This window comes from Protopterus annectens, chromosome 1.part0 (genome assembly GCF_019279795.1).
Source record: "Protopterus annectens isolate FY-2018-M chromosome 1.part0, PAN1.0, whole genome shotgun sequence".
Classification (NCBI taxonomy): domain Eukaryota; kingdom Metazoa; phylum Chordata; order Ceratodontiformes; family Protopteridae; genus Protopterus; species Protopterus annectens.
In genome coordinates, this window is record NC_056725.1 from 832,221,980 (window position 1) to 832,248,629 (window position 26,650).

Here is a 26,650-nt window from a genome sequence, read left to right on the forward strand (position 1 = left end):
GGAAGTCACTGGAACGGTTTCCTGTATGATTGTGATTTGTCCTCTCCACCTTTGGAGGTAGAAGCACTCCACTGCTTAGACCTGTAGAAGCCTTGTGGCTGTGATCTGCCACTAAGGCGTCTGGATCTGCCACTTTGAGGTCTGAGACTGGAAAGGACCAATTCTTTGTAGACCAGTCTCTATGAAATCTAGATGGCTGTACCTGTAAGAAAACCTTGACCATTTGCATAGATTTAGCTTTGTCCTCCATTTTCTTTAACACCTCTTCTGCCTTAACACCAAACAAGGTATCATGTTGTACAGGAGGAGCTAATAATTTTGCTTTAACATGGTCAGGCAGATTTTGTTCCTTTAACCAAGCATGCCTCCTAATGACAGAGCTCGTAACAGCGGCCCTGCAGGAGACCTCCAGAGAATTAAACCCACATTGCAAAGTATGCTTTCCAACTTGTTCAGCTGCATGCAATAAATCCTGCATTTCTTTTTTTTCTGCACGTTCAAAATTTCCCATCATTTTCTGTTTAAGCAGTGTCATGATATATTGCTGATATTCTGAGCATATGAAACTGGCGATTTAAGGCCCTTGTAGCCAAAGTAGCAGATGTGTAAATTTTTTCCCCATCTATCCAGAGCCCTAGAATCCCTGTCAGAGGGAGTAGGATTATTTGCAGTAGGAGCCTTGACCCCTTTTGGACCCTGAGAAATAGTTTCTGGGTCTGCAGAAGGGTTTTTGAAAAGGAATTTATGAGAGTCAGGGATCCTGTAGTATCTGTCCAGCTTAACAGGAGATGGAGGTAGAGTGTCAAGGGTCAGACTAGACTCAGAACACATCATCTACAATGTCCAACACAGGTGGAATAGCTAGAGGCCTGTGTTGTGGTAGTAAAAGGAAGTCTGAGCCTTTTCTTAGATTCTGAAAAATCTTGGCTCTCCCAGTGGAAGTGCTCCCTCATGGTATGCAAGGTTTCCCCAAAAGAGTAGTCCTCAGGTGGAGAAGCTGAAGGAATTGATTCTTCAGCATCAGAATCCTCATAGGGGGGAAGAGAATATTCCTGATCAGAAGAAATGGAAACCTGATCTGAAGATACATAGTCTGTCTCTTACCTAGGCCTCATCAGGAGAGGGATGGTAACCCCTGATCAAGGTAATTAAGTCTTTGGCCATTTTGAGCATCTGTTTTTTTGGGCATGGAGGCCTGTCCTTGTGACTGGTGAACTTGTTTCTTTGCCTTTAAAGGTGTTTTAGTCTTGAAGTCGGTTTAATATACAATTGCTTAGGTCTGAATACACACTCAGAAGTCGATGCCTGCTTAGTGGCTCTGGACCCATCTGAGGGAATAATCTCAGAGGCTCCAATACCTTGAGTTTCCTGCGGCCTGACCGACTCCACGTGGGAGTCTGTAGCGGCCTGCGACTCTAAAGTAGTGGGTGTCAGGGGCTGCGAAAGTGCCTCACTGAGGACCAGCGAACCGGCGACTTGCCTAGCAGAAGCTTCATCATCTCTTTTGGACCTCGGTTGCCTGTCTTTTTCTTTGCATGTTTTGTGAACTCTGGTAGTCGGATGGCTATCCGACAACATTGTACAATTAAACCTTCGCCCAAAATAGCTTAATGCAAAATCGTACCGACGCTTAATAGTGTGTTGGTTAAATCTAGCACAAAACAGACAACTAGCAACGTTGTGGTCAGGGCCTAGGCAAGGAATACAGTAAGAATGAAAGTCCTTATGAGGTATTTGCTTCCCACAAGAAATACAATGATTAACTTTTTCTGACATCAGAAAAAAAAAAGTTTCCCCAATGGGGTACTTAGCTTTTAATGAAGACTTCAGATCTGAAACTCGAACACGAAAATCTCAAGAGTCGGCAGAGTGGCACTTGCGAACGGCTTCTGCTTCGGGCACCACGTGGCAAGAAAGACTAAATAAAATGGCATTAGCTGCATCTTTTATACCCCTGATGACCTGACGTCAGGGAAGAGGGGACAGCAACCAACGCAGGACCCAAGACTCTGGAATTCAGGCCGACTGAGGGCAACCTGCCAGCAGGATAACCCAAATGTAATGACTGCAACAGTGAAACACGAAGAATATCCTTATGTCTCCCTAAAGAAATAAGATACAAGGGGGAGGGAGGGAAACCAGGACTGCAACAGTGAATACACTAACATCTACATTTATGTTAAGCGTAGACAACTGTACTATGTTCTTCATGTTTCACTGTTGCAGTCATCACTTGTGGGAAGATTCCCAAAGATGAAGAGAGGGGTGGCAGGATTAGTAAGAGACCTAGGCCTGGGTCAGCAAGCCCTGCAGAACTGCAGAGGCAAACCCTGCCCTAGCCTTTGAAAATAGAGGTAGGTGGTAATGCTTTGTAAAGGTATGGACAGTGGCAACTTCCAGGATGTCCCTGGTGGGAACTCCTATGAGGAATTCTATGGAAGTGGAGGCTGCCCTAGTGGAATGGGTTTGAATAGATTTTTTTTTGGGGGGGGGGGGTGTTGTTCCCATGCAATCTTTAGCATACAGTGTGATATCCATTTGGAAATGTGCTTCCCCTCTGCCCCTGGGGCAAAGCTGACAAGTAGTTGGTCTGTTTTCCTGAAGGGTTTAGTACAGTCCAGATAGTATCTGAGCTGTCTGTGCACGTTTAGTGAGTGCAAAATTCTTTCTCCCTTGTTTTGAGGGTTAGAAAAGAGGGTGGGTAGATGTATGGCCTGATTAAGAGTTACACAGAGTCACCTTGGGCACAAAGGCAGGATTAGTCCTCAGGGAAACAGTGTCTGCATGGAAAATGATGAAGGGCTCAATGGCCATCAGTGCCTGAAATTCTGAAACCCTTCTAGCTGAGGTGATAGCTAGGAGAAAGGCAGTCTTCCAGGAGAGATATCTTAGCTCTGTTGAAGCAGCAGGTTTGAAGGGTTGTAAGGTTAGTTTTTCCAAAACGTAATTCAGGTCCCAGGCTGGCGTGGGTGGCCTTCTGAGAGGTCTGATATTAGAAACCTCTCTGAGGAATTGTTTGATTAAAGGATGGGAGAACAGGGGCGGATCTGTGTCAAAATGAGCTGAAATGGCTGAGGCGTGGATTTTAATAGAAAGAAGGAGAGGCCACTATTAAGTAGTTCCAGTAGGTAGTCCAGGATAACAGGGATAGAAGTTTGTGAGGTATTGCCTCCTCTGGACTGGCTCCAGGAGCAGAATCTTTTACATTTTCCTGCGTAAAATTTTCTGGTGCTGGGCCTTCTGGCTTCTGTGATAATGTCTAGGACCGGTTTGCTCAACTGAGACCCTTGTTTGCCTTTAAAGTATTAGCCATGCTGATAGTTTGAGAGTCGGCAAGTCTGGGTGCAGCATTTCCCCCCCCCCACCTGAGTAAGGAGGTCTGAGATCAGGGGAAGCTGCCTGGGAGGCTGTAATGTCAGGCTGCGGAGTAAGGGGTACCAATGTTGTCTGGGCCAATCTGGAAAAATGAGGATGGCCTTTGGTCTCTCTTCCCTTATTTTGATCAGTACCTTGGGAATAAGAGACAGAGGAGGGAATGCATACACAAAGAGTTTTCCAGGGGAAGGTCAAGGCATCCACCTTCCACACTAGGTGGTGATATTCCCTGGTACAGAATTTTTTTCAGCTGATGGTAGAGATGTGAAGCAGTAGATAAGCCAAAGGGCAGTACAAAGAACTGAGCAAGGTGCAGGAAAGGACCAGTGCTTAGAGGGAAATTTCCTGCTGAACCTAGGAGGTTGTACCTGAAAAAAAAATCTTTTACTGTTTGCATAGATTTTGCTTTGCCTTCCATCTTTTTAAGCACCACTTCTGCTTTTACTCCAAACAAGCAGTCCTTATCCAAGGGTGCATCAATTAATTTAGACTTCACATGACCAGGGGGAGGTGGTTCCTTCAACAACACACGTCTCCTAATGACTGATCCCTTTTACTGCTGCCCTGCTTGAGGCTTCTTGGGCATCGTATCCACAGTGCAATGAGTGTTTGGCCACTTGACGAGCGCAGCAAATCTAACTCTTGAATTGGCACAGTCAGGAAAGGTTGAAATATTTTGCTTTAATAGTTTCAAAGTATGTTGTTGCTATTTTAACATATGGAACAGACAGGTGAGTGCTTGGATAGCTAAGGTTGCAGCGGTATATACTTTTTTTACCCCATCTGTCCAGAGCTCCGGAATTCTTAGCTCCTTTAGATCCCTGTGTAATTACCTCCGGGTCTGTAGCAGGATTTCTGTACAGGTACTTGTGAGAATCCGGTACTCTGCAATACTGGTCAGGTTTACTGGGAGCAGGTAGGAGGGCATAAGGGGCTAAGCTGGATTCATGGAAAACATCTAAGTCAGGGGGGCTGGCCAGGGGTCTGTGCTGGGGCAGGTCTAGAAACTCTCAGTCTTTTGTTAGACTGGGGGAAGTCCTGAGATTCCTAGTGGGAATGTTCCCTGAGGGTGTGAAGGGTTTCCCCAAAGGAAAGGTCTTCTGGTGGGGAGGCAGAAGAGATGGATTCCTCTGCATCTGAATCCTCAAGCAGTCAGACGTTGTTGTTCCTCTTCAAAATCTGAATAATCAGATTCCTCAGAATCCTGTTCTGTCATTTCAGGAGAAGGGTGTCTTTTCCTTTTAGAAGTTGTGCCCTGATTACCCCTGATAAGGGAGAGAAGATCCTCCGCCATTTTAAGTATCTGGGCTTGGGGTGGTGGAGCAGGAATAAGATGGTGGCTAGAGGTAGATTTTCTGGGAGTGGCCTGGCTTCTAGGCCTAAGAGTATCCATCAGTCTGAGAGAAACGGTAATCGGATTAGATGTTTTTTTTTTTTTTTGTCTAGACTCGGTAGTGTGAAAGGCCTCCTCGATAGCTGGTGCCTGCGTAGCGGCTCTGGACACAACAGAGGCAGAGACAACCAAAGGCTCGGAAGATGAAGATTTCTGCGGCATACCGGACTCCGAAAGGGTCTCAATAGAAGACTGCATAGATAACTTATGGGGCATCAGGGGCTGCAAAAGCACCTTATTGAATTCCAGAGAACTGACAACCTGCTTAGCAGTAGCGTCGGAAGGCTTAGCCTTGTGTGGTCTGTCTTTATCTTGATCTCTTTTTTTTCCAGTATGTCTACAGATTGTTGGCTGATGGACACGATTTTGGAATGTGAAAACGGAGGGTTAAAATACCAGTCTATAATAAGAGCTCTACGACGAATGGTTCTTGCATTAAAGACGGTACAGAACCAGCAATGGGGGATGTCGTGGTCTGGGCCTAAACAAGTGACGCAGTACAAATGAAGTCTCTGTGTGGGATCTGCTTTCCACAGGCGAGACAATTGTTAACTTTTTCGGACATTAGTTAGTGCAAGAAAAAAGGATCCCCAACAGGGTACTTCGCTTTAGATGTTTTCAGCTATAATTCGAACTCTGGTAGTGACCAACCGGCACACTTGCGAACTGCTTCTGCTACGGCTCCACAGCAAGAAAGACTGATGTAATTGCGTCGGCTGCCTTGCTTTATTGCACTGACAACCTGACAGCAGTCAGCAAGCGACAGCAGCGGACGCAGAAAAAACATGGACTCTGGTATTCGGGACAGCTGAGGGCTAACACAGCAGGGATAACCCACAGTAGAGGACTGAAACAGTGAAACATGAAGAACGTTTTTTAGTTACTATGTAGAATTTGAATCAAATGTCCTAGAGAATTTAAAGTGAAAAAAATCAAAAGGCATGTTGACAAACTATTACACAAAACTTAATCCATTCACTATTACAACTACCATAATAAGGTAATGTACTGCTGTACAACCACAATCCGAATTCAGTTATGCCAGTCATGCTATGAATACAGAAAATAAAAAGAGGAAATCTATGGAAAAAGCAGATACTTTTTTATTAAAGCAAGAAACCATTACATAAAGAAATTACCAGCTATGTGCAATTTGATTTTGTGACCTTAGACACTTGCAAGGTCAACCAGCACTTTGCAACAGTGACATTTTCATACATAGTACTGTGTATTCAATAACTAGGGCTGCTAGAAAACTGTGATACGAAGCAAAAAGTATGGGAACATTCTGCAAAATTGTGGGCTTCAGTATCCAACCACACTACCCCCCCTTTTTATGCTGCAGCCTGTACAAATCACATAGGTTACTAGAGAGATGCCAAAGCAAAGTAAACAAGAAGTTATGTACTCACCATAACGTTCGATGTATGTAGTCCATCTCGCCTCACATTCTTACCTGTGGGTTCGGAGCCGAATATCGGCTCCGACTCGTCCAAACTTTTATAGCTCAAAGTCTTCTATTGGCTGGGCTAAGAAGGTATCCCATGCTGCACTGCTCCATATCCCCAGATCTAGTTTGCTGCGAACACCACACTCAAGCCCCATGCATAACATCCAAGTAAAGAGGAATAAACTAAAGGTGAAGGGAGCTCTAAAAACCAGACCTAAACTCCAGATCCTCCAGGAAGGGGGAAGGAGGGAGTGTAAGTAAGAATGTGAGGTGAGATGGACTACATACATCGAACGTTATGTTGAGTACATAACTTCTTGATGTTATGCAGTCCAATCTCGCCTACATTCTTAGCCGTGGGACAGCGTCCCCAGCACCTAGATCCTAGAAGGCTCAGAGGAAGATACTCCTTAGCACTGTGAAACCAAAGGAAGACCTGCCCCTAGATACCACATCCAGCTTGCAATGAGTAACAAAGGTGTGAGGAGATGCCCAGGTAGCTGCAGCACAAATATCATCCATAGACAATCTGGCCTGATAGGCTGTAGATGTAGATACGGCCCGAGTAGAGTGAGCCTCGACTGGAAACGGTAGGTCTTTACTCCCTGAGGAATAAATGAGAGAGATGCAGTTTGATATCCATCTGGATAGGGTGATTTTGGAGACAGGGAACCCAATTCTGTTTTCCGAAAAGGAGACAAACAGCTGATCAGATTTTCGGAGATCTTTGGTTCTGTGCAGATAGAAACATAACTGTCTGTGTACATCCAATTGATGAAATTTAAATTCTGCCTTGTTTGAAAAAATGGGGAAAAAACACTGGCAACTCAATAGATTGATTAAGATTAGATATGGATGCTACTTTAGGAAGAAAAGAAGGGTTTGGTCATAGAGAAACCCTGTCCTTATGAAAGATCAAGTAGGAGCCGACTGGAGCCGACGAGGTCGAAGCTAGCTTCATTACTTTCTCTGGTGGCTCCGAGGAGACTGAAGGAGCCGGAGATCTCTATTTTGATTTTGAAATGGAAGCAGAATCCATGGCCTCTTTGAACGAGGGTTTCAAGAGTCCCTTCAGAATTAACTTATTCTTTCTTGGAGCACACTGGGACTAAAAGCATGGCAGAAGCTGCAGGACTCCTGTAGGTGGATTGCTCCCAAACAATAAACCCATACTGAATGTCCATCGGTGATGGACATCTTGTAACCACACTTAGAGCACTTTTTAAAACCCGAAGGTTTGTGCTCCTTGGAATCTTTGGTTATCTTGAAAATTAATCACAAATACCAATACAACGAGAAAGTCACTGCCTGACTGGAAAAACAACTACGGTCACACAAAAACACCACACTAAGTGCGGGAACAAATTTTTCCACAAACAGCAGCACACACAATCCTCAGAAGGGACACTCACTAAGACGACTAGGCTAAAAACCTCCAACTAAAACGGCTTTAGACCAAACTTGCATACAAAACAAGGAAGACAGACACTAAAACCTCTAATTCAAACTGTTTTAGATAGCAAAAAACAAACACAGGGACAAGTAAGGGGATGGACTAGGTCCTCTAACTGAAACGGGCCTAGCCTGTTGGAACAGCTAGTGGGACACCACAAAAAACAATCACACTACAGATTATATCCAAAAAACACCAGCTACTAAAATAGCTTTTGTTTGTAACAAATTCTCTCAAGAAAAAGAAGAAAAAAGGTACTTCGCCACAGCCAAGAGCGAGACTAAGTCCAAGCTACATGAGCGGAAAACGAGATCTGGGGATATGGAGCAGTGCAGCATGGGATACCTTATTAGCCCAGCCAACAGAATACTTCGAGCTAGAAAATTTTGGCAGAGTCAGAGCCGATATTTGTCTCCGAACCCACTGGTAAGAATGTGGGCAAGATTGGACTACATAACATCCATCATTTAGATTCACACGAGTGCAGGCTAAATGAAATTCCTTTGTTTGAGCTCAATGTGCAAACAAAAAAACCACATAAAATATGGTCTTCTTTCGGCTTTTCCCGGTTAGGGGTCACCACAGCGGAACTCCGGTCCACTAATGATTGGCAGCAAATTTTTACAGTGTTGAGGTGCCAGCCCCACGCCCATTCACACGTCTTTCGAACACCACTCTACCACGGGGAAGACATGCAGACTCCACACAGATGGCGCTCCAGCCGAGAATCGAACGTGAGAACCTCTTGCTGTGAGGCGACAACGCTACCGCTGAACCAAAACAAAATATAACAGTATAAATATAAAAACAGAACTACAGATTCTACATATGAAATTAACACTGACAAAAACAGAACTACTATATGACATTAACAATGACATAACACCAGGACATAATTACAATTTTCGTATGTCCATCTATAGCAGCACTTAGTATTCCACAGTAGATATTGTACTTGGAGGTCTTAAGCAGTGGTGCACTAGAGACCACTCTGTCCATTGCACGGAATGCAGCTTGTATTTTGCACAAAAGTAATAAGCATTCGGTGAGCTACTACACAAGTGAGAACTTAGAAATGAGTTACTGCACTTTAAAGATATTTCTTTCAGCCTGTGTGGCCACTGACTAGGTGACCTGTTTGTTTGCCTTACAAGTTTAAACAGTCTGATGGCCTTGGAAAAGAAGCTGTTTCTGAATCCAGTTGTTTTGCACTGTACGCTTCTGAAGTGCTTGCCCTAAGACAAGGAGAACAGTCCCTGAGCTGGGTGGGTATGGTTTTTAACCTTTGTGGCGCTTCAGAGACAATGTGCAGAGTGCAGATCCTGTATAGATGGAAGAGTGGACCTTGTTATTTTCTCTGCCATTTTCACTACCCTTTGGAGGGCCTTGCGATCCATGTCCTTGCAGTTTCCATACCATACTGTGATAGCGCTTGTCAAGATGCTCAATGGTATCTCTGTTGAAGGTCATGAGCACCAAAGATGGGAAGTTTGCTCTCCTCAAAATGCATAGGAAGTGGTGACTTTCTTAACAATAGGATTAGTATTGATGGACCAGGTCTTCTGCGATGTACACCCCTAGGAATTTGGTACTCTTCACCCTTTCTGCCGTTTCTCCCTTGATTATGAGAGGAAGCCTTCTCACCCATTTTTTCCTGAAGTCTACAATTACCTCTTTAGTTTTGTTTACATTCAGAGCAAAGTTGTTGTCACTCCAGTCAATCAAATGTTTCACCTCTTCCCTGTACGCAGTCTGATCACCATTGCTGATTAGGCCTACGATTGTAATATCATCTGTGAATCTGATGTGATTTGAGCTGAACCTGGCTGGGCAGTCGTGAGTCAGTATGGTGAATAGCAGAGGGCTAAGCATCCTTGAGGAACTCATGTGCTCAGTGTAAGGCTGTTAGAGGTGTTACTGACAACTCTTACCCTTTGTGGTCTGTCAATAAGGAAATCCAGCATCAAGTTACACGTAGGAATGATGGGTGTTGCTTCTAATGGTCCCAATTGCAACCAATTTTATATTCCTAGTACGTTTAATCCTCCTTTACATCCACTATTGCAAGTTTTTGAACAACTATGTGAGTTGGACATTAGGCAGGGTATCAAAAGAGGACTGCCTATTACTACTAATCAAAGCATTAATCAGTTTGAACACGAATGTCTTGAGTATATTAAAACTCAAGACATACGTATTTGTAAACCAAAGGTGGGGGCCTTGTGACATTTGACAACGTAGATGTTGTAAGGATGACTTCATTATTGGATAATCTCGCATATATTGTGAGCTCTAGGTCGGAAGTAAATAGAGCATATAGTTCTATTAAGAACAGTATAGAAGACATGTTCACAGAGGGGAGGATTGAGCAAAATATTTATAATTATATGTTCATTTATCCTAGACACCCTTGTATGTTTGGTATACCCAAGATCCATAAGGATATGGCAAATCCTCCTAGGAGACCTTTAGTTGACGGTCGAGGTTCACCCACTTACCCTTGTGCAAAAGTCGTGGATTCAATTTTACAGAAATACTTGATCCAGGAACAACAAATATGTAAAGATTCGTGGTCATTCCTTACAAGAATAGATAGCTTGGAATTTAACATGAATTATAATTTCCTCACAGTTGATGTGAAGGATTTATATACATACCCCAAGATGTAGGGATTGAATGGGTAAGCCTTTTGTTAAAGAAAAATGGCGCTTCTGCTAATGAGATAGTTTTGGTTATAGAACTATTGGAAATTATTTTGTACAACTTCTTCATGTTTGGTGACAACTTTTACCTACAAAAGGTTGGTGTAGCTATGGGCTCCCCATGTGGGGCCAGCATAGCGAATTCAGTAATGGCTCACTGGGAATCTGAATATGTATTTCAGAACACAAGTATTAAAGATTCGATCATCTATTATACACGTTACTTGGATGATATCTTCATCCTGCTTAACAGAGATGCTGAAATTAGCAACTCCATATTAAAAATATTTAATGAGTCAACTCAATTCCTGCAATTTATAGCAACTTTCAATAAGGAAGCTATAGCATACTTGGATATCTGGTTATCTAAGAATAGTGATTCAGGTGGTTACGTAGCCAACATCCATAGGAAGAGCACTTATTCCAACTCTTTCTTACATTTCTCAAGTTGCCACCCCCATTACCAGAAGCGCTCCGTAGTTAAAGGGCAATTAGTGAGAGCTGCACGGATTGTAAGTGATGATCAAGATTTTATGAAAGAATGTCAATCATTGAAATCCATGTTTTTGCACAGAGGGTACCCAGTAAGTTTACTAAATGACTTAATAAAAGAAGTTCATTATAAGAGATTTAATGGGATATATAAACCTTTGTTGGGGTCCAAACAATTGACCACTGAACTGTCAAGTTCAGTGTTACTCAACTGATCTCATGGTATGTAGCCCTGTAGTTAATATACAAACTGAACCAAGTTTCATCACCACATTTAACTTTTTTTGTTTGGATATTAAGAAAAATTGGGGCTTATTTAGAACCAACTCAACCATTTATGTTAAAATGGGTGATAGACCTCGTGTAACATTTAGGAGAGGCAGGAATTTGAAAGATACACGAACGGCGTGTTTACCCAAAAATTTCAGGGATGTTTAAATGTCAAAGTTGCAATTATTGCAAATTTGTGGATAATATACATTTAGTAACAGTGGGTGGTTTCCACATTAGATTAAAATCAAGGTTTAATTGCAATTCAAAGATGGTAGTTTATTTAGCGACATGTCAATGTTGTCCTGTATTCTACGTAGGCAAAACAGAGCGTAAGCTCCGGGAAAGGATTTATGAACATCAATATGCCATTAGTAGGAAAAAGCAGGACAACGCTTTAGCTAAGCATGTCCAGTCTTATATGGACCATAAATTTAAATTTTTAGTCATAGACCAGGTGAATTTAGATACAAGAGGTGGCCCAGCACCTTTACTCCTGGAAGAGCTAGAACTAGCATAGTAGATTATATTAAACGCCTATAATTATCCTGGGTTGAATGAAACATGTTCGATGAGTAGTATTCTTAAGTTAAGGAGTTTAAGGCGTTAATGCCGTGACTAGCAATAGCCAGTTAAGAGTCTTAAAAACTGTATGCACTAGGTTTAGTGCATTTTTAATTTATTAGACCATGTTTAGATATTTATATTGTTGATATTTTGTTGTAAGTATGACATTTTGGTACTTTTTATTGTGATGATAGGTGTACAAGTTATTTTCATCAGTGGTAGTTTTTATGTAGTTAAGAGGACTAAGAAAGTGGTTAAGCAATGAGAGAGTTGTGACTGGTTTAACAGCAGCGGCTGTGACTATATATACGCGGTTTAAATGTAAAAATGATTTCTGAAGAAGTTTGCTTATTTCAGCAAACGAAAAGTGCTTCAATAAATATGTTTCATTAAGGTTTGGCTGGTTTGTGCTTTTGACGTGCTGCAGTGTCCGATTTTACCTGTATACTTAGAGAAACTGATTCACTTAGGGGTGAGTATTCCTATCAGATGTTATGGTATGACTGTGTCAAAGGCAGAGTTGAAGTCAATGAATAGCAGTCAGACATAGCAGTTTTTGTTTTACTGATGAGCTAAGGATGCATGGAGTGCCATCGAGATGGCATCTACAGTGGAGCAACTAGATCGATAAAATTGGAGTGAGTCCAGTTCTGCAGGAAGATTTGTTGCTAGGCTGACCAGCCTTTCAAAACACTTCATTACTATAGAGGTGAGAGCTACTGGACGATGGTTGCTCAGGTTTGCTGACTGAGGCTTTTTGGGTAGTGGAATGATTGTGGTGTTCTTGAAGTACTTGCGTACTTATGGCCTGACACAGAGATCTGTTCAATATGTCAGTAAGAACCGTGGTCAGTTGGACAGCACAGTCTCTGAGCACTCATGCCAGAATGTTGTCTGGTCCCCTCCACTTTCCTTGGGTTTACCCGTCTTAAGAGTTCTCTGAACATTGGCTAGGTTGACAGAATGCTACCTCATTTTGCCTGGTGGTGAGTTTCGTAGCCTTTGTGTCATTCCCTTCGTCAAACCTGCTGAAGCAGGTGCGGAGCTCATTTAGAAATTAGATGTTATCACATTCGGTGGATACCAGCTTGTAGTCTTGTCAAGGATTTTAGCCCCGGACACAGATGTCTGGAGTCTCTTAGGTCTAAGAAGATGTGATGCCATATGTAAATGTTTTCAGTTTGAGTCTTTCCTAAAGCAGATTAACCTTTATGCAGTTTATGTTCAAGGCCTGTACACATCTACTCCATCTTGAACAGTAGATAGTCAAAAAACTACTTACATCTATTTTGCAGAAAAATGAGTTTATACAAGACCTATTAAGCATCTGCCCCATACAATACATTAATCAGTAAAATGCAATTTTAAAACCCTTTAAATGCAAAGAAAGGCCAAAAAATTGATATGGTAGAGCCTTCACTGAGAGAGTCACTATTAAAAATTTTTTTATGAACACTATGTTAAGTCGTTTAAGTTTGCATGCAACTTATTTATTGCTTATGTACTGGTATTATCTAAACTGGTTATAATACATTTAAATCGGGATAGATATGCAAGCATTTATAAACTCTCTCCATCATACAACAATACTCTGTGGTCACTGTTTTACAAAGGTGAAATGGAGAGAACTCTTCTCACACAGTTTTTATTCAGTCTTCCAGCCTGTAGCTCTGACAATCAGTGTCTCACACCATGCTTACTGAAGTCCCACAGGACTTCTCTCCCAGTTCTGGAGCTGCTGGCATGGAGGGAAGGTAGGTGCAGAATGAGTTGTACGCAGTAATATCCCAGTTTAAGGTGGGAAGAGTAATGACAGAGCAGCATCCTGGAGGTGGAGTGGAAAAGCTCAAATCATCGCTGCCAGAATGTTTTTTTTTCCTGGTTCTACCCCTCTTGGATGACTTATTCCTTCTATACAGGGTGGGCAATGAGACGTAACCTTCTGGAACATGCCTGCCCTAAGATAGTCACACCTCCTGGTCATTCTGCCCATCCCTAGCATTCATCAGCATTTGACAAAGCAATCTGCCATATCATTATGCTCCCCCCAAGACAGGGATGTCCATCTTTCCCTGCTTGCACTGACTAGCACCAATGCATCTAATCAAATTTGCGTCACCTGAGCCATAGTAAAGGCTTCACTCTTCTACGCCACTGGTACAGACACTTCTCATACTTATGTGCAATTCTCTTCGTTACCGAGAAGCTCTCTTGCACAGGGTTTACAAGATCAATGCCTTTTGCACAGACAAGAATAATGAAACTAGGCTTAGAATAAATTACTTGAGAAATAGCACGGTATGGTTCCCCTTTACAATATAGGACAACTGCAACATTGTTGCCATCCTTCATCAGATTTACTTAAATATGTAAAATTACTGTAAAAAAATTAATTAAAATGCAAAACTGTGTGTGGAGTGAAAGATGAAAATTGAGAAAAAAAAAACTGTGTGCAATTTTCTAGTGGCCCTATTGAACATGTGCTTACATTTAGATGAGTAAAAAGTGTTAAAGGCACAGCATTTTAAGATTTAAAACTAACATTTTAGTATTACCATTTTATCGTTTTAAATTGCATCACAATGCAAAGTACAAAAGCCATATGTATACATCAGAACTGCACTTCCTTCTAGTGCCTCTGATACCTCCTGACCACTGCTGTACAAAGACTTATATCACACACATCTCAACAGCAACGTTTGCGAAGCATAAGAAACAAAAAATACAAGGAAAACATGGTTTCAGGAGAGCTAAAAGAGGTACCTTAAAAAAACTATACAAATATGCAAGCAATGTAACAACTTTTGTTACATCAGCAACATGCAAAATAAATCCAGTTGAGCAAACTCAACAGCCACCACAAAACCAAAATAAAAGTAATGTAACAACTTTTGTTATGGCAACAACATACAAATAAATCCAACTGAGCCATGGTCAGGGACACCACAAAACCAACATGAAAGTAATGCAACTACTTTTGAGGACCAATACTATAGTTAGAACACTTTAGCACAGGCCCTACTAAAGAAAGTACAGTTGTGTACACCTACCATAAATGTAGATGTTAGAGTGTCTTCACTGTTGCAGTCATAACTGTAGGGTGATCCTGCCGGCAGGCAGCCCGAGGTCGGCCAGAATCACAAAGTCTGGGTCCGGCGTAGGCTGCACAAGCTAGTACCCTGACGTCAGTACGCTCTGGTACATAGCCCTCCGCAGACGCCATCTTCTCCAGCCTTTCTTGCCCCAGATGTCAGAAATTCCCAATAAACAAAAAATGAGTCCCACAAGGAAACACAAACACACCATAAAGTGAAACAAGAGGGGATAGGAGGGAGGGAAACACAGACTGCAACAGTGAAGACACTCGAACATCTACATTTATGGTAGGTGTACACAACTGTACTATGTTCTTCGTGTTTCACTGTTGCAGTCATAACTGTAGGGTGGAATCCCAAAGCAGTGAAGAAAGGGAGGAGGCTAGATAGAAGAAGGGGCAGCAAGAAGGCCCTGCAAAACAGCAGAGGCAAAACCTGCCCTGGTCTTAGAATACAAAGGGAGATTGTAGTGCTTGGAAAAGGTATGCACAGAACTCCAAGTGGCAGCTTCCAAGATATCCTTGGTAGGGACTCCTCTGAGAAAAGCAGTAGAAGTGGCAGCTGCTCTAGTAGAGTGACTTCTCACAGTACCTGGAAACTGTTTCCCATGATGAGAGTAACAAAATCTTATTCCATAAGCAATCCATTTGGAAATAGTTTGTTTGGAAATAGCCTTTCCAAGAGAACTGGAGGCAAAAGAAACAATTGGTTAGATTTTCTGAACTCTTTAGTTTTGTCCAAGTAAAATCGTAACTGTCTGTGTACGTCCAATGAATGCAAAATCCTTTCCCCTTTATTTTGAGGATTAGGAAAGACGGTAGGAAGGTGAATTGTCTGATTTAAAGCAACTTTTGAAATCACCTTAGGCATGAAAGTAGGATTGGTCCTCAAGGATACTCTGTCAAGATGGAAAATTAGGTATGGCTCCACAGCCATAAGAGCTTGCAACTCTGAAACCCTTCTGGCAGAAGTCAATGCTAACAAAAGGACTGTCTTCCAGGATAAAAATTTAACATCAGAAGCCGCAGCAGGCTCAAAAGGAGGCAAAGTGAGTTTTTCCAAAACATAGTTAAGATCCCAGGCAGGGACTGGAGGGGTCCTGGGAGGCCTCAAATTCTTAGCTCCTTTCAAGAATTGTCTCACCAATGGATGAGAAAAAACAGGAGGGTCAGTATTAAAATGAGCAGATATAGCAGAAGCATGAATCTTAATGGAAGAAAAGGAAAGGCCTTTAGACAAAAGGTCTGAAAGGTAAAGCAAAATAGACGAGAGATCAGGCACAAAAGGATTAGAGCCATGGCCCTGCATCCAAATACAAAACCTTTTCCATTTAGAGGCATAGGATTTCCTAGTGCTAGGCCGTCTGGCTTCTAGAAGAATATCCAAAACTTGTTTGGGGAGCTTAGAAGAAATCAAATTTCCTTGAAGAGCCAAGCTGCCAGGCAAAGGGTCTTGAGATGAGGGAGTAGCATCTGACCCTGATGCTGGGACAGAAGAGAAGGGTACAGAGGAAGGATCCAAGGAGGTTCCAAGCACAGATGTTGTAAGGTCAGATACCAAAACTGTCAAGGCCAATTTGGAGCAATCAAGATGATGAACTTGGGCTTGTCCTGTTTTATCTTCAGTAATATCCGGGGAAGAAGAGGAAGAGGAGGGAAGGCATATCCCAAAAGGTTCCTCCAACTGAATGACAGGGCATCCACTTTCCAAGCAGTTTTGTGGAAGGACCTGGTGCAAAAGAGAGGCAGCTGATTGAGATGGGATGCAAACAGATCTATCTGGGGACACCCCCAAACTGCAGTTATCCTGTTGAATAAGTTGGTGTCTAGCATTCATTCGTGAGGATCCAAAATGTTTCTGCTTAGGCTGTCTGCTAAGAGATTCTGCTTTCCTGGAATGAATTGAGCCTGAAGATGCAGATTCAGACTTAGAGCTATGTCCCATAAAGTCATAGCTAGTCTGCAAAGGGGGTATGAATGAGAGCCCCCCTGCTTGTTTATGTACCACATGACTGTGGTGTTGTCTGTACGAATTAAAAGAGGCCCTGGTTGCAAAAGGGTCTTGAAGGCTAGAAGAGCATTTTGAACTGCCAACATTTCCTTCAGATTGATGTGCCAGTGAAGGTGATTCTTTGTCCAGGTCCCCTGCTGGCAATTGTTTAGAAAATGTGCTCCCCAAGCATAATCCGAGGCGTCCGTGGTTATGATTTGAGAAGGTTGAGGTAGACGAAAAGGCTTCCCTTCGTTTAAAGCGCACACCCTGGACCACCAAAGGAACTCCTTCTGGAGGCAGGGGATCAGAGGAATCAAAGTGTCCAGATCTTGGTAATGCTGTGACCATACACTTTTCAGGTACCATTGAAGCTTTCTCATATGAAGCCTTGCATTTGGAATTAACAGAATGCATGAAGCCATATAGTCCAGTGCCTGCAGGAATTTCCTTGCAGTGAGCTGAGTTAAGGTTGCCAAGGTTTTGAAAATTGAAGCCAGCTGTATTTGTTTTTCTGGAATAAGGAAGGCCCTTTGTAAGGTTGTATTTAGGAGGGCTCCCAAAAATATCATTTGTTGAGAAGGAATCAATTGTGACTTTTTTATGTTCACTGAAAATCCCAGGAGGAGGAAGAGACGTTGAACAAAATCCAGATGTTGAAGTAAAAGGTCCTTGCTGTCTGCCTGGATAAGGCAGTCATCCAAATAGGGGTAAATCTGAATCCCCTTAAGTCTGCAATAAGCCACTACTGGGGCCAGGCACGTGGTGAAAACCCTGGGCGCAGTAGATAAACCAAAGGGCAGTACAGAGAATTGAAAGTGCCTTGAGCCTGCTTTGAATCTGAGGAATTTCCTGCGTTCCTGCCTGATGGGAATGTGTAAGTAGGCCTCCTTTAAATCCAATGTCACCATCCAAGCATCCTGGGAGAGTACTGGAAGCAGTTGTTGTAGAGTAAGCATTTTGAATTTTGGAATTTCCAAAAAGGTGTTTAACACTGAAAGGTCCAGAATAGGTCTCCATGAGTTTTGTTTTCTTGGAACCAGAAATAGTCTTGAGTAAAAGCCTTTTCCCATTTCTGAGAAAGGAACAGGCTCTATGGCTCTCATGGCCAGTAGAGCATCCACTTGATTTAAGGCCTCTGCCCATTGATGTTTTGGCAGATCTGGCCAACCGATAACCCTTGGCAGAGTATGAAAATGGAACTTGCAGCCTCTTAAAATCACGTCCAATACCCATTTGTCCTGGGTAATAAGAGTCCAATTTCTGTAAAAAAGAGAAGGCTTTCCTCCGAGAGGGGCATCCAGGTAAGGGGGTCCTGAAGCCCAACCGAGAGAGTCATTGAGTCTGCTTCCTTTGAGATTGGGATCTGTCTTCTCCCCTTCTAGGTGAAGAAGCAGTCCATTGTCTGGATCTGTAAGAGGCCTGAGCTTGACCACGACCTCTGGAGCGTCTATATCTTCCCCTTTGAGGCCTGTCAGACATGGGAAAGGACCAATTTTTGGAGGGCCAATTCCTGGAAAATCTAGGAGGCTGAACTTTTAAGAAATCTTTCACAGCCTGCATAGATTTTGCCTTTTCTTCCATCTTTTTAATAACCTCTTCAGCCTTGGATCCAAATAAAACATCATGCTGAACATGGGCATCTAAAAGTTTAGTTTGTTCACGAAGCCAGGCATGTCTCCTAATAACAGTACCAGAGGCTGCGGCCCTGCAAGAAGCTTCCAAAGCATCAAAACCACAATGCAAACTATGCTTGTTCACTTGTTCAGTTGCATGCAATACATCCTGCAATTCCTTATCCTCTGCACATGCTGGAAAGGTAGCAAGCTTTTGCTTCAAAACAGACAAAAGAAATTGCTGATACTTAAACATATGAAACTGGCAATTTAAAGCCCTAATAGCAAGGGTAGCAGAAGTATATACCTTTTTACCCCACCTGTCTAAGGCACGAGAATCCTTCTCGGAGGGAATAGGATTTTTGGAAGAAGCAACCTTAGCAGCCTTAGAACCCTGAGAAATAGTTTCAGGATCCGCAGAAGGGTTTTTGAATAAGAATAAATGAGAATCAGGGACCCTGTAAAATCTATCAGGCTTAGAAGGAGCAGGGGGCATGGAATCAGGATTCAAATTAGCCTCGGAAAAGGCATCATCCACAATATCATGAACAGGAGGAATAGTTAAAGGCCTGTGTTGAGGAAGAAGGAATTCCCTAAGCCTCCTCTTAGAAGCAGAATAATCCTGACCTTCCCAATGAAAATGTTCCCTCATCTCATGTAAGGTCTCCCCAAAAGAGAAATCCTCAGGCGGAGAAGCAGAGGGCAGGGAATCCTCTGCATCTGAATCCTCATAAGGAGAAAAGGAATATTCCCGATCAGAGGAAGAAACAGAAGATACAGAAGCCTGGTCAGAGGAATCCAAAGGAACATCCTGTCGAGGCCTTTTCTCTGGAGGGGGGTGAGAACCCCTAATCATTGTAAGCAAATCTTCAGCCATCCTTAGCAATTGCTTCTGTGTCTTGGGAGTAGCTTCAGAAGTAGCTGGAGCAGAAACTTTAGGTTTAACTGGAGTCTTGGACTTTGCCTTTGTCTTTGTCATGGTGATGTGAGTAGGCCTGAATACCCCCTCAGAAGCCGGTACCTGCACAGCGGTTCCGGACCCATCTGAGGGAGCGACGTCCGAAGGTCCTGCAGCAGATAAAACAACAGGCCTTGATGGCTCCCCATGGGAGTCCGTATCGGCCATCGGTTCAGAAGTGGCAGACAACAGGGGCTGCAAAAGCGCCTCACTGACGACAGCCGAACCGGACGCTGGCTCCAGCTGCGACGAATCCTGTTTGGACCTCGGAGGCCTGTCCTTGTCTTTGCGCTTCTTTTGAATTCCGGTAGAATCCGACGACATTCTATAATTGAAGCGTCTGCCAAAGTAATTTAAAGCCCACTCGTACCAACGCTTAATAGTGCGAGAATTGAACCTGGCACAGAACAGACAACAAGAAACGTCGTGGTCAGGGCCTAAGCAAGGTAGACAGTAAGAGTGGAAATCTTTATGAGGTATCTGTTTTCCACACGCTATACAATATTAACTTTTTCTGACATCGGAGGAACAAGAAAAAGATTCCCCAACGGGGTACTTAGCTTTGAGAAGAGAAGTAAGAACTTCGGACCGACAGCAATCAAAAACGTAGATCGAAAATCGCCAACCACGACTTGCGAGCTGCTTTCCACCGCACGGCAAGAAAGACTGGAGAAGATGGCGTCGGCTGAGGGCTATGTACCAGAGCATACTGACGTCAGGGTACTAGCTTGTGCAGCCGACGCCGGACCCAGACTTTGTGATTCTGGCCGACCTCGGGCTGCCTGCCGGCAGGATCACCCTACAGTTATGACTGCAACAGTGAAACACGAAGAACATCTACATAAGCAAATGAACTAGACACCAAGTACTGGCTTGACAGTGATTGTACATAAATACCTACTAAACTAGAACATAGAAAATTTGAATAAAAATGGCCTTAAACCGGTTTAAATAAGCCAATATGGAGGTGCATCAACAAAATATATTTCACTGCCTCCAAGTACTAAACAGTATTGCATCAAAATGGATTCCATTTTTTTTCCACTCTGGCGATGTACAGGGGATAAAGACCTGCCTACAACACAGGTACGATTACTGGCTCAAGAGACTGACTGAGCAGTCGGGAGGGATGGGTGTTACCATCTTGGGTGGGTGGGCGGATCTGTGTTGATCTCTAGAAGAGGCTGGAGACTGAATATAAGTAGGTGTGGCCATAAGAGGGCAAGAATGGTTTTTGGTTTGGAGACTGGCTGAGCTGCTGTGGAGGTGGGGCGATATGTCCCATATCCCCATTGTCTGTCCATCCTTTAGGCATGCCACAAGGTCTGTGAAGGGAAGGGGGAGTAACAGAAGGTAGAGCTCAAAATGTAACCTCCCGATGGAGGACTGTCAGCATGAACCCCAGGTTGTCCATAGTATCCTTGCTGGCCCTGCCAAAAATTTGCAGGCATTGGACCAGGGAGTAGACTGGAGTGCTGGTGGACCCAGCAAGGACATGGGGCACTTGAATGACTATCCAAATGAAAGAAGAGAGGGGGATGAGAGAGAGAAGGGATTCAATTCCCCCCCCCCTCAAAGTTAAGTTACCCAATCTGCAGCCTCACATCGTAGTCCTGTTGACAACTTCTGTGAGGAGAATCATGCCGGTCTTCCTCTAGTCTGTAGGGATCTCGCTAATCTTCACATATCTTGTCAAGGAGATGAGAAGTGGCTTCCACGTGCCTCTCACATCACCAACAGCAACACAGATGACTTTGCAGTTTTGCTTGCTTAAGCTAAATGGAAATTCACTATACGCAACCACCTTGCCCAGTCACTATTCATAACCAAACTTTTTTTTTTTTTTTGCTCTTTACTAATTGAATTTTAACATTCTGAAACCCAATCTGCTTTTGGAACTGGCTAACAGGCGTCCAGTGTTCACTGCAGCAGGAAAATTCTGAGGAGGGTGCGTGCAGACGTCACTTCTATACCCTATGTCAGTTTATGGGCCTGACAAGGGACGTCACACGTACCCTCCAGAAACAAAGACTTTGGTATACTGGCCGGAAGGTGGCGCTACTGGCAGCAACTCCCTACTGTTATGAATACTGCAACATGTGAATAGAAAGACATCCAAAGTTTTTTTTTTTTTTTTTGCTCTTTAATTCAAAGTATTGGTTATTCAGTTCTCCATTTCATCCTTTTCTTTTCTGAATGTCTTACTTGCCTTCATCTGCAATCTGCTGCCTTTACTCTACAAGATTTTCACCACTGCAACACCATATCGAAAACTCAGGTTCTAATTGCCTGTGCTGAGAATTGACAAAGCACCTGAAATCTAGTAAAGGAAGTGGCACACTGATCAAACTGCATTGTTTAAAGGAGAACCAAGTGACAAAATTTTCCCTTTTGTCAAATGTGCAAAATGAATAAACTCATAAAATGGACACTTCAGAATTTCTGTTGCCATTTTTCCTCGGCATCAAGCTGTGAAGAGGTATGTGTGGCATTGCTTTCTTGTAAAGTACTGTAGGCCAACCAACTCTACAGTGCTGCTAATTCACTGCTTCCCAGTTGAAAGAAAAAGTACAAGGAAAGCTTTCCAAAAACAATGAACAAAAAAAAAAAAAAAAAAAATGAACAGTGTTCTTCCTATGCAAATCAGTATCAAAGGAAAATGGTGGCACACAGAAAAAGCACAGTTTGTGGCAGCTGCACCCATCATGTCAGTATCAAAGAGTAAGGTGAACAAGCATTACCCATACCTGTTGGGGCTGGTATCGGGATGCTGGCTGTTGCTGAGGCTGCTGTTGCTGCTGCATATAGGAGGTCTGTGAAGTTGGCGCCTGTGCAGGTGGTTGTGGTGACTGTGTCTGTGGTTGTGGTGGTGGTTGTTGCTGACTGTAGTACGTCTGTTGGCCTTGCTGGCAGTAGCCACTTGCACCCTGCTGACCATACTGAGGTCCCATCTGCTGGAAAAAAGCGAGAGAAAAAAACGGTCAGAAAACACACTCATACTCAGGACTGTATGCATCACTTCTGTTTCTTTTATTTATTTTAAATTTCCTTGAAATACTGCATTGGAAGGTTCACCATGAACATTTTACCAGCAGTGAGATAACGGTAATGCACTCGGGAGCATATTTACCACATTCATTTTATAGTAAGAATTTGCTACCTGCTTACAAATAACTTTACAACACGCAAGTCTGGAAACATTATGAGATATCAGTATTACAATCCTGTAGGTATTCTGGCTACTCAGCCTTCTAGGTTTACCAATGATCTTCTTGGTAGAAATAAGTAACCCCACCTCTCTCAAAACAGAGAGAAGTCTAAGGAATTATTTTCCCTTAAGGAAGGAAATTAGTTTTAGTGTCTCTGTTCAACAACAACAAAAAGCACTTAATACACAACTAAACACAGATATTTCCAAGGTCAGCAATTTTGGCACTTGCAATACCACATTAACTTGTTTTAAAATTATTCACATTTTATTAAATATGAAAAGATTTTTTTTGGTCAAATGGCCTAGCCAAAAGCATCTATTACAGTTATCATATCTTCGATAACACTACAGTGCTTACAGTAAAAATGTTATTTTTCCTTCGACTTTGAGCATGGTTACATACCTATGGCAGCAGTGATAAAACATTTTGCAGTACAACTCAGAAATACAAGAAGCCTATTCTCTTTCCAACTCCCTGCTTTAAAACCCGCTTTAGCGCGGTTTTGCACTTGTAACTGACTCAGCACAGCTCCTCGTGGTGTCCTGCAGAGTTCTACAAGCAGCAGAGCGTGAAAGAGAGACTTTAACAGATAAGTATTTTTTTGTCTACTTTCCTACCAGCGACTGTTTAGTCTTGCCGAAAAGCGAGTTTTCTGAGTTCTGCAAAGTATGTTTTTCTGCGTTTTGTGTTTTTAAAAGTTTTTTTTTGCCTTGTTTAATTGTTGTTGGCTACACACTCAAGTGTGCTAGCCGATCGAAAGCATTTACTGTATTCTTGTGCCCTGTTTCTGTTGTACAAGTGAAAAAAATATATATATATCCTTGTTTCCTACCTTTTCTGAACTACAATATTCCAGTTTTCAGGTCTTGCTGAATTCTAGGCTGTGTCATAGTTCTTGTGTTGCCCATATCCTTACTTGGATAGGAGGAAGCTTCTCTGTTCACCAGTGAGAGTGGGGAGCTCTGAGCAGCCTATCTGTCCCTGGAGGAGTGGTCTCAGCCCAGTAACTAGTAGCTTATTGGCCGTTTTGGGCCATTTCCTATCTCTTTCAAACTCCCTGCCTTAAAACCTGCTTTAGCATGGTTTTGCGTGATTTTGCATATCGCCGTTTAAGCAGTTTTAAACTATTCCCGGCTCCACAAAGTCTGCTCTTCAATTTTTCCCTTAGAACTAGTCAAATTCTCAAAATAAGCACTCAACCTTCATTCTACAGCCCAACACTTGCTCAAATGTCTCAATAAGCACTAACAAACTTTAGCACTACACCCCCTTACACTATCCAGAAGTACAAGGCTCCCTATTCATCCACTCCGGACAATCAATAAATCAGTTCTATAAACCATCCAGGCATGTCCAAAGCGCAGTTTCAGGTATACTCTCCAGTCCAGCTGGTGAATCTGGGAGTCTTAAGGCAATGTTACAATTGCCTTGTGTACACAGACAACCCCCCTCCTCCTTCCAACTAACTCAAATACATGTGAGAGATGCAACTATACAGCCAAACTGGAGGCCAAGCTCTCTCAACCCAAGACTGGCACAGTCAGGAGGAGAAGGAAACCACTCGCACCACACAACCAGTCTCGCATAGACCAATCGCACTAGCAGACAAGACACAAACTCACAAAAACATACTCAGAGGCTCTAAATAAAAATATGCCAAAGCAACAGAGACCTCCAAAGCAGACATCCAAGCAACCGCTACCCCACAACAACTTTCACATATCACATACTTCGCAAAGTCAGTGTGCCACGCAGTCGCAGCCCCCAAGGCTAAATAACACACCTAATACACTAGTAATTGGAGACTCTATTGTCAGGCACGCTGACGTCCCACTCACCAGACTGAACAAGGAGAAGGTCACTGTGAGCTGCCTGCCAGGTGCCACGATCTGCCACATAACACAAGCACTCGGGTCACCGGACAGCAGGTACAAATATGACTGTCATTGTCCATATTGGTGTGAATGACCCGAGACATACCTGTCTGGACTACATGAAAAGAGAGAGAAGCTCTCTGATCATGTAGCCCAGGCCGGTATGACCCTGACCCTGAGTAGCATCTTGCCCTCACCAAGAATGATGCCACAGTATAAAGACAAAATGATCAATTTTAACAATTAGCTAAGCTATTGGTGTCATTCAAAGGGGATCCAGTGTCTGTCAGCCTGGGATGACATGCTCGACAACCCAAGCTGCTTCGTCACGGATGGCTTGCACCTGTCACCCTTAGGCTTTCGAATACTGGCTAAGGCTCTTGCCACCCCCTTAGTGCCTTTTTAGGCAAGGCTCAAAAGACAAACCCACCTCCATAAACAATACCAGAAATAAAAAAACTAAGGGTAATGCTACTCAACGCAAGAAGTCTAAACCTCAAGATGCACGTACTCTAGGTACTCCTCAGTACTGAGAAAATCGATATCTGTGCAGTAACAGAAACCTGGTTCAAGGCCCCAGAGAGCACCCCAGCACTACCAGGATTCAACTCATACCATTCTTTTCAGCCCCAGAACTCGGACCGAAATACTACAAGCGGGGGAGTATCCATTTTCATCAAGGATACACACACCTCCAGGTTAGTGGCACTGCACGAGGCAGAGGAAACCATCCATGTGCAAGAGTAGGTAAAACTGCTTTTCAGTTTGTAGCTTGCTACAGATCACCCACCTTGTCTCAGGACCCCCAATCAGCATTCCTGAGAACACTGGAGAATATGAAGGTCTCACCAAACACCATGATATTGGGGGATTTCAACTACCCAAACATTGATTGGGAAAACTACTCAAGTCCCAACTCTTTCGCCCAACGGTTCCTGGAGTTTATAAACTCAAATGCCATGGAACAACTGGTCAACACTCTCACAAGAGGGGACAACATATTGGACTTGGTCATCTCCAACATAGGGGCTCAAATGTTCCACACCAGAGGTAAACCCTCATTGGTAAGATCAGACCATAAACTAATCATAGTGGGCATCCACATCCTGACCCCACCCCCAGCCAAGGAAACCACTGTGAAAAATTTCTCAAAAGCAAACTTCACACTTAAGACAAAGGTGGAATGTTTCAAAGCCCCCGGGCAAATGGAAAATGCTACCCAAACTGCAGAATCCTTTACAAATGCACTCTATGAGCACCTACAGGAATGCATGGATCGTGCCATCCCCAAGTAAAACTAAAACTCACTCCTCCAAAAATAGGAGACCAGTCTGATGGACCCCGGCCATAAATAAGCTATACAACAGAAGGAGGAAACTATTACACAAGGCAAGATCCCAAAAAGGGAAGGCTTCCCTGATCAGTACTAGCAAGAAAATTCAATCCCTCATAAAATCATCTAAGGCTAGCTTTGAAAGAAAAATCGCTAAAGACTCAAGATAATCACAAGGCGTTCTTTAGCTACGTCAGGAATCTGGGTGGCAACTCTCAGATCTGCTCTGAGCTGGTGCAAAATGGCACAAAATACATTGAACCCACTGACATTTGCAACATCCTGGCGGACCGGTTCAGTGCAAACTTTACCCCTCCTTCCCCCCCAAAAGAGCCAGTGTCTATCCCAGAAGAATGCAGTCCCCCAGACAGACACACAGGTGAAAGCAGCCCTCTCTCCAAGGTAAAAAACACAGCATCAAGGGACCGGATGATGGTATCCCGGGCTGCGTCTTACACGAGCTCCAAAATGAACTAAACCCTCACATAAATTCACTGTTCCAACTCAGCCTTACCACAGGTTATGTACCCAAAGAATGGCGTATAGCAACAGTGATCCCGCTCCACAAAGGTGGCGCCACAACGGATCCTGGGAACTATCGCCCTATAAGCCTGAATAGGCTGGTCTGAAAGGCTATGGAGCACATCATCATGGATCTCAAACAAAGGCATTGGGAACCTCCAAACACTGGACCCTACCCAATTTGGCTTTGTTAAAGGCAGATCTTGCCTCTTAAACCTAGTTGACTTCTTTGAAATAGTAACCAAAGCCATAGATGAGGGAAAGGTAGTCCACACAGCCTACCTCGACCTTGCAAAGGCCTTTGACAACACCCCACTCTGGCATCATAAATAAGCTTACCAGCTTAAAT

The 26,650-nt window shown here is 43.2% G+C and overlaps 1 protein-coding gene across 7 annotated transcripts in view; it reads right to left on the bottom strand.

The window, feature by feature from the left end:
* ARID1B (AT-rich interaction domain 1B) overlaps positions 1-26,650 on the bottom strand; it is a 1,953,609-nt gene that overhangs the window by 1,344,298 nt on the left and 582,661 nt on the right. For 6 of the 7 annotated variants that reach the window (XM_044063533.1, XM_044063506.1, XM_044063512.1 and 3 more), the window contains exon 3: positions 22,108-22,314. In XM_044063533.1, the coding sequence (XP_043919468.1) occupies positions 22,108-22,314 (207 nt within the window). The remainder of the gene's footprint in view (positions 1-22,107; positions 22,315-26,650) is intronic. The other variant, XM_044063501.1, reaches the window with a different exon arrangement.